The sequence below is a fragment of the Equus przewalskii genome, chromosome 13, assembly GCF_037783145.1.
Source record: "Equus przewalskii isolate Varuska chromosome 13, EquPr2, whole genome shotgun sequence".
NCBI lineage: Eukaryota > Metazoa > Chordata > Mammalia > Perissodactyla > Equidae > Equus > Equus przewalskii.
The window spans coordinates 69,658,904-69,673,474 of NC_091843.1; the positions used below are offsets into that span (position 1 = coordinate 69,658,904).

The 14,571-nt window shown below is 33.5% G+C and overlaps 1 protein-coding gene across 2 annotated transcripts in view; it reads left to right on the top strand.

Annotated features, from left to right (window-relative positions):
* CHD1 (chromodomain helicase DNA binding protein 1) overlaps positions 1–14,571 on the top strand; it is an 80,178-nt gene that overhangs the window by 41,633 nt on the left and 23,974 nt on the right. For both annotated transcript variants that reach the window (XM_070569601.1, XM_070569602.1), the window contains exons 16-23: positions 1,217–1,379; positions 2,228–2,380; positions 4,964–5,035; positions 5,501–5,650; positions 8,541–8,689; positions 9,072–9,168; positions 9,283–9,378; positions 11,145–11,321. In XM_070569601.1, the coding sequence (XP_070425702.1) occupies positions 1,217–1,379; positions 2,228–2,380; positions 4,964–5,035; positions 5,501–5,650; positions 8,541–8,689; positions 9,072–9,168; positions 9,283–9,378; positions 11,145–11,321 (1,057 nt within the window). The remainder of the gene's footprint in view (positions 1–1,216; positions 1,380–2,227; positions 2,381–4,963; positions 5,036–5,500; positions 5,651–8,540; positions 8,690–9,071; positions 9,169–9,282; positions 9,379–11,144; positions 11,322–14,571) is intronic.

Sequence of the window (14,571 nt, forward strand, 5' to 3'; positions counted from 1 at the left end):
GTAACTATTCTTGAATTTTAGAATAGGTTTATTCTATGGCATACTGGGGAAAAGAAAGATTTAATAGCATGTTCGAGATCATGGGTGACATAAGACTAAATAATTTATCTTCCAACACATCATTAATTGCTTTTCTCTATTTCATACTCTGTTACATTATAGAGGGTTTCTTTTAAGTATTAGGATTTCCATGATACTAAGGCATTATTATGTAACTATGATAATTATATAATTGACAGAGGTAGAGGCCAGAAAAAGAAACTTAGAACAAAATTTTAGGCCCCCTTACTTTTTGAAGAATATTAATAAATCATATTTTGTATAAATTGTGTGTCAGATCTATACAGTAACACTTCAAAGAATCAAAAAGGAATATCTGTTTTAATATCCATTGAAACATTTAATTGCATAAAACACACTGCTGCGTGCATTTGAATTCTCAAACATATTTTATGGTAAAAATTGTAAGTGCCATACATTTAAAAATATACATTTATTGCATAAATTTTAGGTTTTTATTATGGAAAATTTCAAACCTACAAAAAGAGGATAATATAGTAAACTCCCATCATTCAGCTTAGTTTTCAACTCATAGCCAGTCTTATTTTATCTCTAGCCATCCCACTTCCTCCCACCCCCTATCATTTTGAGGCAAATCAGAGAGATAATTGTTTCATGTCCCTTCAAAGACTAACCCTGTAAAAAGGAAGGAAATAAAAAGTGGTAGAAGACAAAGTAGATCATGGTGAGAGGCAAGGTTATGTATAGTTTGGAATAATAAAATAAACACCCATAATTTTTCTGTAAGTTGTATATGTATCGTATAATTGTAGTTTAGAGAAGGCAGTGTGGCTAAACCAAGTATCCTCATGAGGTTTCTTTTATGTCTGTGCATTAGCTGCCTGATGTGAAATTTGTAGGAAGGTTAAGACAGATAATACAGTTGACCATTTTTAAAGTAAATTTTTGGGGAAAAGAGTTAAATACATTATACTCTGTTACATTAAGTCTTTACTGTGTTTAGTTAATGGTTTAGATAACAAGTTTTATGTTCTCATCAGTGTGGTGAATGAGGTTTGGTCCGTTGTGAACAATGAAGTTGTGAATTTCATAATAGTGTGATTTTGCTTTGGTGCTTGATTCTTTTTTATAGTTTTATAATTCATCCTGGTAATTGTTCTACTAAACATCATCTTCATGATTTTTTTTTAAACAGATGGATATTAACTAGAAATTACAAAGCCCTCAGCAAAGGTTCCAAGGGCAGTACCTCAGGCTTTTTGAATATTATGATGGAGCTAAAGAAATGTTGTAACCATTGCTACCTCATTAAACCACCAGATAATAATGAATTCTATAATAAACAGGAGGCCTTACAAGTAAGAACTTTAAAATGTTACTTTACGGTAAAGCAAAATCCTAGAAATGTTTATTTCGGTTATAACTGAAAATGGCACAGTGCATTAATATGTTGGTTAGAAGTTCTCTTTGGTTAATGGTTTGTTTAAATAATGGTGTTTATTTTTTAGTCTTAATTAAAAACGTTTTAAATTTTAATTTATCTACTTAATTATTTTGATCATTTTTCTAAAAATTGATCTCTCACTGAGGGCTGTCATAATTTATCCAGCAAAAATCCCTTGGTGTATCCTTAATGGTGGAAAAAATTCACTAATAATGATTATGCTGAATTCATGATAGAGCAAATGATAGTCTTAAGAAGGACATCTTGATCTCAGATCTTAGCTTTCCTATCACTTCTGGAAGACAGAAGTATGAGGAAGGCACTCTTGCCATCCAGCTACTTGAGTGCTTTGAAGTGCTAGGACCAGTGACTGGTATGTATAAATTAGAATACATTTTCTTACTCTTTTAAAAACTTTGAATTTTTAGTTGCTGCTTTATTCAGTGTATTGTTTTTCAGCTACGATTTTTGGAGAAACAGTGTAATAACTACGAAATAGAGTAAAACAGTGCTTTTTTTCCTCCTAGAAATGTAGCAAAAACTGAGGTGCTAAATGGCAAGGTTTTTTTTTAGCTTAAGTCATAAAGCTAAGTGATAAATGTCCTCGAAAATTTTGTAAACTGAAGTAAAATGTTTTCCAACATCATGAAAATTTAAAATCTCAATTTAAAGTAATTAAACTGAAGTGTTAAGTGAGGTATTCGTTTCATTCGATTGGTTCTTTTAACATGTTGTAACAGTTGTAATTTATTGTTTCCTTAGCACTTAATCCGTAGTAGCGGAAAATTGATTCTTCTTGACAAGTTGTTAATTCGCCTAAGAGAACGAGGCAATAGAGTTCTTATTTTTTCTCAAATGGTGCGGATGTTAGATATACTTGCGGAATATTTGAAATATCGTCAATTCCCTTTTCAAGTAAGCATTTCATTTTCTTCTCTGTTGATTTAAATTTCATCCAATTCCTAAGCATATTCTACAAAATTACCTTTGAAATTCTTTTGTAAATGAAATACAGATTTTCATATAACCTCTACTTTTAAGAAAATATATCTATTTAAAAAATTTTATCCGTTATTATTCCCTTTTTTTCTTCTTGACCTTAAGTTTTGATTTTCTTTTAATTCTGTATTTCTTTTCTATGATCAAATCTAAAGGGACAGCTTTCTGTATTAGGCTTTTAGTCTGAGGAAGGAAAAAAGAGAGCAATGCAATCCTTGTGAATGTTACCAGGACTCATGCAGATTCTGAACATTTATGTGCTCATAATTATTCTAGTGCATAGTTTGCTGAATAAAACTAGATGATTTTAGGGTAGATACCAGAGACCAAAATGGGCTTATATTTTATCTAGTCAATATTCATTTTGAAATTTATTCAGTATAATTAAAGTTCTTGTGGATGAGTTTTTTAATGTTAGAGTCAGGTGCTAGTCTCAGTACTTTACATCTAATAATTTATTTTATTTTATTCTTTTTTTCCTTTTTCTTCCCAAAGCCCCTGGGTACATAGTTGTGTATTTTTAATTGTGGGTCCTTCTAGTTGTGGCATGTGGGACGCTGCCTCAGCATGGCTTGATGAGCGGTGCCCTGTCCGCACCCAGGATGTGAACCTGCGAAACCCCAGGCTGCCAAAGTGAAGTGCGTGAACTTAACCACTCAGCCACAGGGCTGGCCCCCTCTAATAATTTATTTAGTCCTTACAACAGTTTTATGAACAGTGCCTGGAACATAGCAAACACAGTATGTACAGCTAGTAAATGATGTATATTTAGTGCAGGCAGTAAAAGAGAAGTAGAATTATAGTGATAAACCCCAACACACATAATCCCTGCTCTGTTGGAGGTTACAACCTGGTGTGGGAGATAGACGTTAAGCAGGTAATTACAAATAAATACAACATTACAACTCTGGTAGGTGCTGTGAAAGACAAGTGTTTGATGATATGAACATGATTGAGAAATATGTAGTCATTTAGGGGAAAAAGTAGAAAGAGTACCATTGTTTGGGTTTTTTTTTTTTTTAAGATTTTATTTTTTTTCCTTTTCTCCCCAAAGCCCCCTTTTACATAGTTGTATTATATTCTTCGTTGTGGGTCCTTCTAGTTGTGGCATGTGGGACGCTGCCTCAGCATGGTTTGATGAGCAGTGCTATGTCCGCGACCAGGATTCGAACCAACGAAACACTGGGCCGCCTGCAGCGGAGCGCGCGAACTTAACCACTGGGCCATGAGGCCGGCCCCGTTTGGGTTTTTTTTTTAACGGCTTTATTGAGATACAATTTCCTTTCCATGCAATTCATCCATTTAAAGTGTACAATTCAGTGATTTTTAATATATTCACAAATACATGCAGCTGTCACCACAATTTTAGAATGTTTTCATTACCTCAAAAAGAAACTGTACCCTTTAAGTATCACCCTTTTCCCCCCATCCCCACCCCAGCCCTGTGTAGATTTGTTTTTAGATAAGCAACAGTTTATTGTTATAAGCAACAGTTCTCTGCCCCTATTACCTCCTCTTTCCCAGACCGCTTCCCGGAGAGAAACATTTTTAACATTCTTTGGTTTAGGTCATGCCTCAATAAATGATAGATCATTATTGTTTAAAAGTTTTTACTAATTGCAGTTTTTAGTGGGAAACAAAACACTATTTAAAATTTTTTTCGATATTGAACATCTGTTTTAGCTAGTGTTAGTAAGCACTTGATATATGTCAGCCACTGTGCTAAGTGTTTCACTTTGTTTTCACTGAATCCCTTGTATTCTATGAAGGAAGTACTACTGTTAGCCCATTTGCTGAGGAGGAAACTGATAAGAAGAAAAGTCACCTCACTTGCCCAAGGCATCCATGAATACTCAAGACACTCAGATCTGGGCTGTTTGACTAGAGCCTGCGGTGTCCCAGATCACTGATTGTCACTGATTAACCAGAGGGCCTTTGCTGGACCCCTCCCTCAGACTTTCTGGTTCAGTAGTTCTGGGATGGGGTTCGATAATTTACGTTCTTAAGTTGTCAGGTGATACTGATGCTGTTGGTCCAGTAACCGTACTGGACTCAATAGGTGTTTTTTAAACTGTGGGCTGTAACCTAGTAATGGATCTGGGAATTGGTTTAATGGGTTGTACCAATATTTTAAAAAAATGAAATAAATTATAAAATATTGAGGGTATATCACAGTACATTGTATCATGAAACTTGCTTGGGGTATACAGCTGTGTTCTCATTCACATGTAAAATGTATTTCTTACACTGATTCTAAGGCAGAATGACGACAGTGCTGTTATTTACTATTAGGGAAAGCAGTCCTAGTGATTAAGAGCACAGACTCTGTAGACAGAATGCCTGGGCTTTGTTTTTCTGCCTAATAAATGCTTTTGACTCTTAACAGTCTTAGCAAAAGCAGTGCTGCATTTTCATACTTACTTAATTTTGTAATTGATTTTAATTCCTTTTAAAATTTTTGATTCTTTTATTGCAGTATTTTAATGTGTTTTATTCTAGAGATTAGATGGATCAATAAAAGGGGAGCTGAGGAAACAAGCTCTAGATCATTTTAATGCTGAAGGATCAGAGGTATGATTGCTTTTAAAATTGTAAATAAGTTGTCTTAGCCATTATTTTAGTCATAGTTGTAATTTGTTAAAAAAAAAAATCTTACCGGTGCTAGCCAGTTTTGACTTGCAAGTGAGGTTTTTAAGTCAGTATTCTACAGTAAATCTGAAGAATTTTGCCCTTTCTTATGAATACTTTTTCAGCATATGAGAGTTAATTTTCTTCAAACTGAATTAGCCCACTTTCATTTAGAATTCTTTTGAATTTGGTGTCTAGTATTCCCATATCTCTTTGTATTTTGGAGTCTTATTGATTGGTTTTGCTGGAGGTTTATGTATTTTATTAGTATTTTTAAAAACTACCTTTCAGTATTATTGGTAAAATACTTTTTAAGTTAAAAAAATCAGTTGTGAAATTCTCATATTGATCATCCAACGTCACAGTTAAGAAGAATTTAAAATCATGCCTATTTGTAATTCTTTACAGGATTTCTGCTTTTTGCTTTCCACAAGAGCTGGAGGTCTAGGAATTAATTTAGCCTCTGCTGACACTGTTGTTATATTTGATTCTGATTGGAATCCACAAAATGATCTTCAGGCACAGGCTAGAGCTCATCGAATTGGGCAAAAGAAACAGGTATTTTTTATTCCCCTTATTTTATTCTTTTAGAATCTTTTTTTATGATCAATAAGTGATTTGGTTTACCCTCCTGGTAAGATTGTTGGAACACAGTCATATTGCTGTTTAACAGATAGGATACTGAGGAGCTCAAATGTATCAGAATCACCTGGGAAGTCTGACAGAACTGAAATAACTATACTTAACTAGGATTATGCAGTCTCTTTTGATTATACGTTCTTTTTACAACTGTAGAGTACAATGTTTTGCATTTAATATATAAACTTTAAAATGTCTTCATTTGCTTATTTTAACTAAAGATTTTGCTTAGTACATTGCTAACTTTTTGTTAGCCTGTGTTTTTTATCCATGTGTGTACAAGATTCTCCATGCAAAAAAGCCATTCTTATGTTATAGTCTTTATACAGCTCTCTGTAACAGGCCTTGAGAAAAACCATTTGTCATCCTTTTAATGCCTTGGTCTTTGTATTTTAATTCATTTACCTCCATCTAAAGTAGTGTTGCTCAAACGTATCCAAAGCAGGAGATATGAACAAGTAGCACAAAAAGACTTAGCTCATTTATATTACCTTTTTAAACATTCATGTTTTCTACTGAAACATATATCCATAACTTAAAACTAAATAAATTTTTTACCCAAATAATTCTCATAAAACTATGCCTCATCAGGAATATATCATACATCATCTTATAATTTTTTTATATTCTGGAACAGCATTTCATACCCATAAGTGAAAGTTTGTATTTAGAGTAGTGGTTCTTAACTTCATCAGACCCAGAACCCGTTTTTATGAAAACTACCCTTAGAACCCTGTTTTCTATTTTGAAATGAATATGTGTCATTTGATAAGTCAGTCTAATGCCCTAACCATAATTTAGGCAAAAAAGAGACGTCTTTTCATGTAATGTATATTTCAATATATATCACTATACTGGGATATAAAAAATAAGTTTAGAGTTGAGAGAATAAGAGCAGGACTCATAAGTACAAAAGAACAAAAGAGCAGGGGTGCATTGGTGCGTAAAAGAATAAAAATTAGTATTAGGTTAGATAATAACAGACTTTTTGTACGTTGTAAAGAAAGGGAAACTTGAAGTAGGGATAACAACGTGCCAAGATAAATTACAGACTATCAAAGAGGAGAAAGTGAGGAAATGTGATATTTTCACAGGTGAGTTGGGTCTAATGTATATGTGAAGAGTCAAAATATCCCTCTCCCTGTGTTATGAATGAGATTGGGAATAGTGATTAATTGCACTGAACAGATGCCTCCTGTACTGAAATGCTCAACACATAGTGAGACTTACATTTCATTTATACTACTTAAAGACCTCTGCCACCACATTTTCTAGTTGGTGATAGAAAATAGAGGATTCATTAGGAGAAGAACCAATAAGACAAGATACTATAGAAAGTTATGTAGTAGACCTGGGAAAAGTATCTGAAAAAGATCGCAAAATAATGGCAATACCGATTTTTTTACCATTATGTTAAAAGGTTTTTTTAAATATAAACATGATATAAATATGAAATGCATTTTTATTATTAATGTTTCTTTAGATACATTCCTTATTATTTCATTATTAATGAAATATAGTAAGATTCCTGTGCTTCATGTACCTGCTATTTTAGCAGTATTTGGTTTTAAATCTGACAAAAAGGAGTCTCAGATCTCATGTTAATGTTAAATATTTGCATGCAACAACTACAGAATGAGTCGTCGTAGATGACTAATACAAATGAGTTTTATTGGTGATGCCAGTCAATATAAGCATTTGGCAACCACTTGATAAAGATGCAAATAAGACAATATCCAGTTATCTACTGATTTATACCATAGTTGAAATCCTGAAAAAATTAGTGTGTATTGTAACTTTGTAAAAATGCTTTTGTTTATATTAAAATAGAGTTAGAATTTAGACTCAAGATATTTAAAAAGGGTTTTTAAAAAACATTTTAAAGACTTGAAAGACAGAGGATAATTTTTCATTGTGCCAGAATGTCCAGTTTAATATAAAATGTCTAGTATCCCAGGTCCCTGCGCTCTAAATGCTGGTAAGCCCACCTAATTGTTGTGACAACTAAAACTGTCCCCATAACTTTTCAAAATATCCCTATATGATGGTACTATTTGATATAGAACCCAGACTGGCCTTGAGAAATAGGGCAAAATTACTACACATCAATTTTTGTCTATTTTGGAAAGCTTTCTTCTAATGAAGGGCATCATTAATTTAGGGAGTGGTTCAGAGAATTTTGGATTATGTGGAATGATGAAACATTAATCAGAATTGAGGGAACTGGTGTAAGGTTGTTGTAAGTTCAACATTGTTTTCCTTCTTTCCCAGCTAAAAAGATAATTTAAAAATTATTGTCATTCCTTAAAAAAAGAAAAGCAAATAAAATCCTCTATCCAAAATGCAAGAAGGAAGAGCATACCCTCAAAAGAATCTTTATTTTTTTTTTTTTTTTAAAGATTTTATTTTTTTCCTTTTTCTCCCCAAAGCCCCCCAGTACATAGTTGTGTAGTCTTCGTTGTGGGTCCTTCTAGTTGTGGCATGTGGGATGCTGCCTCAGCGTGGCTTGATGAGCAGTGCCATGTCCGCGCCCAGGATTCGAACCAACGAAACACTGGGCCGCCTGCAGCGGAGCGCGCGAACCTAACCACTCGGCCACGGGGCCAGCCCCCCTCAAAAGAATCTTTAAATTGGAGAAACGCAGCTTTAAACATTGCTATATGTTTTTTTTATTTTCATTTTGCTTTTGACCAGTGAAAACTTCATTTAAGATAATCTTCAGTCTATTTACCAATATTTGGGCACTTCAGATTAGCAAAACAAATCTTGTTTTACGGCATTGTATGTTTCATCACATGTATCTTTACAGGTGAATATTTATCGCCTAGTTACAAAGGGATCAGTTGAAGAGGATATTCTTGAAAGGGCCAAAAAGAAGATGGTTTTAGATCATCTTGTGATTCAGAGAATGGACACAACTGGGAAGACAGTGCTACACACAGGTTCTGCCCCCTCAAGGTAGTTACTTTACTATTAAAAAAAAAGTCATTTTAGAATCATAGCATACTCGTTTCTCTGAAATGTTATATACTGTGACTAGGTCATTGTACTATATTTAGTGTTGTAATTTTTTTATTTTTTTAAGCACTGGACTAATTTCTAGTCAAAGGCATACATTCAGTACCTGGTTTCACCACTCTAGTTTTGTAATCTTGGGCGAAGTCCTGTTAGGTTCTACGCTTCAAGTTCTTTAGTTTTAAAATGAGCATATGAATAGTACTTGACCTATCTTTGTTGTATAACTGTTGTAAAGGCGACTTTGTCAATAATTAATACAAGTGCTATGTTAAATTTTTAACTGTTAGTATGTAGTATTTTTATTTGTTTTTCCTGATTTTAGTTCTACTCCTTTCAATAAAGAAGAGTTATCAGCCATTTTAAAATTTGGTGCTGAAGAACTTTTTAAGGAACCTGAAGGAGAAGAACAAGAGCCTCAGGTAAAAATAACTTGCCTCAAAATGTGTCGTCTATTTTAAACTCTAAGTATGAAGTATACTTACTTTAAAATATATTAAAGTATATTTAAAATAAAGATTTCTTTCTGATTATAGGAAATGGATATAGATGAAATCTTGAAGAGGGCTGAAACTCATGAAAATGAACCAGGCCCTTTAACAGTAGGAGATGAATTACTTTCCCAGTTCAAGGTAGATTTTCTTTTTCTTTTTAATTTTTCTTTGTAGTTATATAAATTGAGAGGGACTGATTTTTTTTTTTGTCATTCAGTATTTTATTAAATATGTTCTTTAAGCACAATTAGCAAGATAATTTTTGTATAAAAATTTTTCTCCCTTATTCTGACAGAGCAGTAGCAACCTGATTTGAAAGGGACCAAATCATTTATGAATAGTTACATTTAGTGGGATTTGAAGTGCTGTTACTTCCTAATTAGCACCTACAGTAGTGCTTGGCAAATAGCATGTCCTCAGATATTTGGATAAGGAATGAATATGATCTGTTATTTAGATTTCCCCAACTGAAGGCTTTTAGATGATTTCTATTGTAGCAGTTTTTGACATTAGGTTAATTTAAACAGTGTCACAACTAAGAAAACTCAAGTAGATCAGTCAAAGTAAGCAATAAGCTCCTATTAATACTTATAAATACCCCTGGTTTGGTGAAGACTAAAAGGTTGCAAGGAGTCCTAAAGCAACACAAGTCAGCTGACCCCATAGAGTAAGTTGTGTGCCAGTTGTTTAGTATAAAGAAGCAGGTTTCTCTATATCCTAGCCATTTTCTACAAGCTAAGATTTTTGAGGATTAATTCAGTTTATGTCATTTGTTCATTCAGCAAATTTGCATTGAGCACCTCCAACGTGCCACACACAGGGATAGAGCAGTGAATAAACTTGTGTAATTTTAATGGATCACTCTGGCTGTAATGTGGAGGATATACTACAGAAAGGCAAGAGTTGAAGCAGGGGGATAAGTTAGAAGACTATTTCAGTCATCCTGACCAGAGGTGAAGGTTTCTGGAACTGGCACTCACTCTGCGTGTGATGTAATTCGCTCTTTTTCTTTACATCAAGTTATACTATTTGCTTTTAATTTGACTATTTGGCAGTTTGAAAAAAGTCACTGATAAGTTACCTAGAGTAAATACTGATTATTTTTATACGAGTGAGTTGATACTCATACACAGATTCCTTTAAGGCTGTCAACACATTTAAATGACAGACATGAGAGAATAAACACTACATTTTAGCCCTGTTCCTTATGTGGCATAAGCCTAGTTTTCTTGTCTTCGTCCAATTAACTATAAGTTTTAATGTACTAATATTGGAAGTTAGCTTTAATGAGCGTTTTCTTTATACCAGACTCTGCACAATTCCTTAAGTGTATTATCTTACTTCCTCACAAAAGTAAGTGTGCTGTTACTATCCCCTTCTTTTGGAGATGAAGAAACTAGGGTTTACGGAACCTAAATAAATTTATCTATGGTCTCAGAGCTCTTTATGTCTTGTCAGTAGCTCTCTGGGTACTATTTTTATGATCATAAAAATTAGAATATTGAATTGCTCTATAGCACCTGGTAGTTAATGGACTGGTGTGGTACTTCCTGCAGAAGGGGATTTAGCATGTTACTACTATAAATTACTTTGTTGTTCTGTTGACGTCCTCTCATTCTGTTGTAGTAATAATTTTGTTGAGCAGCAAGGCAAAAGAGAATCGTTCTTGAAAGAGAATTCTTAGACCTCATTTGGTTTGATCTACATGGTCTAATGAAGAAATGAACTTAGATAGTTTAGTAGTCATAATTGGTTTAATCCATAGTCATATTCAGTATCCTGAGGATATTTAAGTTTTATTGTCTTATTCTAGTATGCCACTTACTCTCTCCCTAAAGAAGAAAAATATGATTTAAGAATGAGTTCTTCAGTGCTTATTTTGTTAAAATTCTGGAATTTATCAGGTTGCCAACTTTTCAAATATGGATGAGGATGACATTGAGTTGGAACCCGAAAGAAATTCAAAGAATTGGGAAGAAATCATTCCAGAAGATCAAAGAAGACGATTAGAAGAGGAGGAAAGACAAAAAGAACTTGAAGAAATTTATATGCTCCCAAGAATGAGAAACTGTGCAAAACAGGTGACTTTCTAATTGAAAAGATACTTCTGTAATTTAAGAGTATTCACACCTGTGCTGATCTTTTTTTTGGTTATGAGAGCAGTTGGTACATAGTTTTCTTTTCTTGTAATGTCTTCATCTGATTTGATAATGTTTGCCTCATAAAATGAGTTGGAAAGTGTTCCTTCCTCTTCTGTTTTTGGGAAGAGGTTGTGTGGAATTGCTATTATTTCTTCATTGAAGATTTGGCAGTATTTGTCAGGGAAACCATCTAGGCCTGGAGTTTTCTTTGTTAGAAGATTTTTTGAGTATAACTTCAATATCTTCTGTAAATATAGAACTATTCAGAATATCTGTTTCTTGGGTGAGTTCGTTTCTTTTAAGGAATTTATCCGTTTTATATAAGTTGTTAAATTTATGGGCATAAAGTTATTCATAATGTCCCCTTATCCTTTTAGTGTCTATTGAATATTTAGTGATTCCTCTCTTTTCATTCCTAATAGAGGTAATTTTTTTCTTGATCATTCTAGCTTAAGGTTAATTTTTTTCTTCTTTTCAAAGAAACCACTTTTTATTTTCATTGATTTCTGCTCTTATTAAAATTTCTTCCCTCTTGCTTTTGCTTTAATTTGCTCTTTTTTTAGTGTCTTAAGGTGTGGGGTTGGGCCATTGAATCAAGATATTACTTTTCTAATATTAGCATTTAATGCTACAAGTTTCCTTTTAATAAGCACTGCCTTTTCTGAATCTCCTAAATTTTGATATCTGTTGTTTTCCTTTTCATTCATTTAAAAATATTTTCTAATTTCCCTTGTGACTTCCTCTTTCACCCATAGATTTTTTTGGAGGTGTGTTGTTTGATTTCCAAATATTTCTAGTTTAATTCTGTCATGGTCAGAGAGCATACCTTATGTGATTTGAATTTTTAAAAATTTCTTGATGTTTATTTTATGGCCCAAATGAACAAAATAATCAGATTTTTAAATAATGGTAACAGTATAATGCCAAGCTATATTGGATCCTGCAGCAAAAGGACAAAAACCTTAATACTAGATTTTTTTACGTTAACTTTTGTTTTGTAGAATATTGCATTACAAGATGATTTGTCTTGATTACTGAGTTTTCTGGTGCCTCCTTAAATTTTGAGTCTGAAGCAAGTGAGGGACTTGCCTCACCTTCATCCTTGTCCTGCTACCCTTCCCCCAGGGGTAGAGTTTTTGTTGTTGTTATTGTTTTTATTGAGGTCATAACACTTTGTAACGTTGTGAAATTTCAGTTTTACATTATTATTTGTTAATCACCGTACGTATGTGCCCCTTTACCCTTTATGCCCATCCCTAACCCCCTTCCCATCTGGTAAGCACTAGTCTGTTCTCTTTGTCCATGTGTTTGTTTATCTTCCACATATGAGTGAAATCATGTGGTGTTTGTCTTTGTCTGGTTTGTTTTGCTTAACGTGATAAGGGTTGAGTTTTTTGTTTTCCTTTTCTTCTTCTACAACCATATCAAGTCTTCACCTGTGCCCTCAGTTCAGTAGATAAGAATGGTCTGGCAAGGTTTCCTGCCTGTCTCATCAAAGGTGACTACTCCCATTCTCCAGGCCTGTACCCCAAAGGAAAGTTTTCTCTCATCTTCCACCCTGCTTCCAGTCTTTCTCCTGAACACCTGGTGGAGAAGTGCCTGAGGGCAGGTGCAGGTCCTATGTCTTTGGTTCCCAGGGATCCTATACTCTCCTGGTAGCCCACACTCAGCCTTTAGAAAATTGTAGCCAGCTTCCTCCTACCTGCTCATATGGTACTTGATGTCTACCATTCATGCTCTTCACAGGTGAGCCAGCATTCAAGTCCCATCTCTTCTTACAAGATGCTATATTTCCTTATATTTTAGACTACTAGATTGCTTTGTGATTTTGATGCATTTAAGAAAAGTTAAGATTTTGTAGATTAGATCTATTGTTAGAGTGGGAGCAGCCTACCAACTGTCTACATCCTAGCAAAAAGGAAGCCAAATAATGTGTTTGGCCTGCAAGTGACCATGTATGTAGTTCCTTGTTCATATTTACTTCTTTAAACCCCATAATAGTTTCCTTGTATAGTGCATGGGAGGCACAGCATTATATTAGATCTTGTGAATGGATGAGAAGAGGTTAGAATGAGGAAGAACTGAATACCATCCTTGACTTTCACTTAATTTTCAGCATATTAGGAATTTAGAATATGTACTGAGACTTTGTAAAATAATTCCAAAGACTTACAGAAAATATGTTTTGATGCATCTCTTAAAGAACTCTAATGGATGTTACAAATAGGCTTTTATGTAGGTTCAGCTGGCCTTTTTCTCTTTTAAATATTTGGTCAGCCTAATTAGAATACCCATAAGTAGATATTTAGGAGAACAGAAAAAAATGACACATAGTCAATCTGTCCACCTGGAGATATCACTAGTAATAATATTTTTATGGTGTACGTAATTCCAGTATTTTGTTTAATACATGTCATTTGCCAGATTTAATGGAGTCATATTTGGAACTTTCTTTCTTCCCTTTGACAGTATATAATGAATGTTAATTATTCTATAGCACAATTTTTAATGGCTTCTTAACTTTCCATTGTCTAGATTATTTGTCCATTCTCTTTTTTGATGAACATGTAAATTGCAATTTTTTTTTACTTTTATGATATAAATTATTTTATTGGCCAGTGTTTCTTCACATTTCTGATCTCAGGAAAAATGCCTAGGAGTGATGTTGCTCTGTCAGCAGAATCATAGTTTTTAAAGCTTTTGATATAGTATTGCCAAATTGCCTTCTGTTCCAGTTTAAATACTGAGCAGAGTTGTATGACTGTCCTTTTTTTGTACCATTACCAATGTTGGCTATTATTGCTTAGTTGATATTAGTCAAGTTGATGGATTAAAAAAAGAATTGTGTTTCTTTGTTACTTCACATTTTAAAAAATTTGTCAGTGAGGTTGTATAATTCTGTGTTTATGTTATTTGATTGCTTGTTAATAACCTTTCTCATATTTTTACAAAAGGACAATGGGTGTTTTCCTCCTGACTTATAAGAATGCATTAAATATTAAGGCTTTTAATAACTCTTTGTCATTAACATGCTATATTTTTCTTTTGTTTGCTTCCATAATTTTGTTTGTAGAACATTTTTGACATATAGGAGAACATCTAAATTTGTTAATTCTGTCAAGCTCTCCTCTTAGAGTATTTTTTTAAGCTCTTTCAATAGAAGGCTTCTTTAAGGTGGGGTAAATTTTTT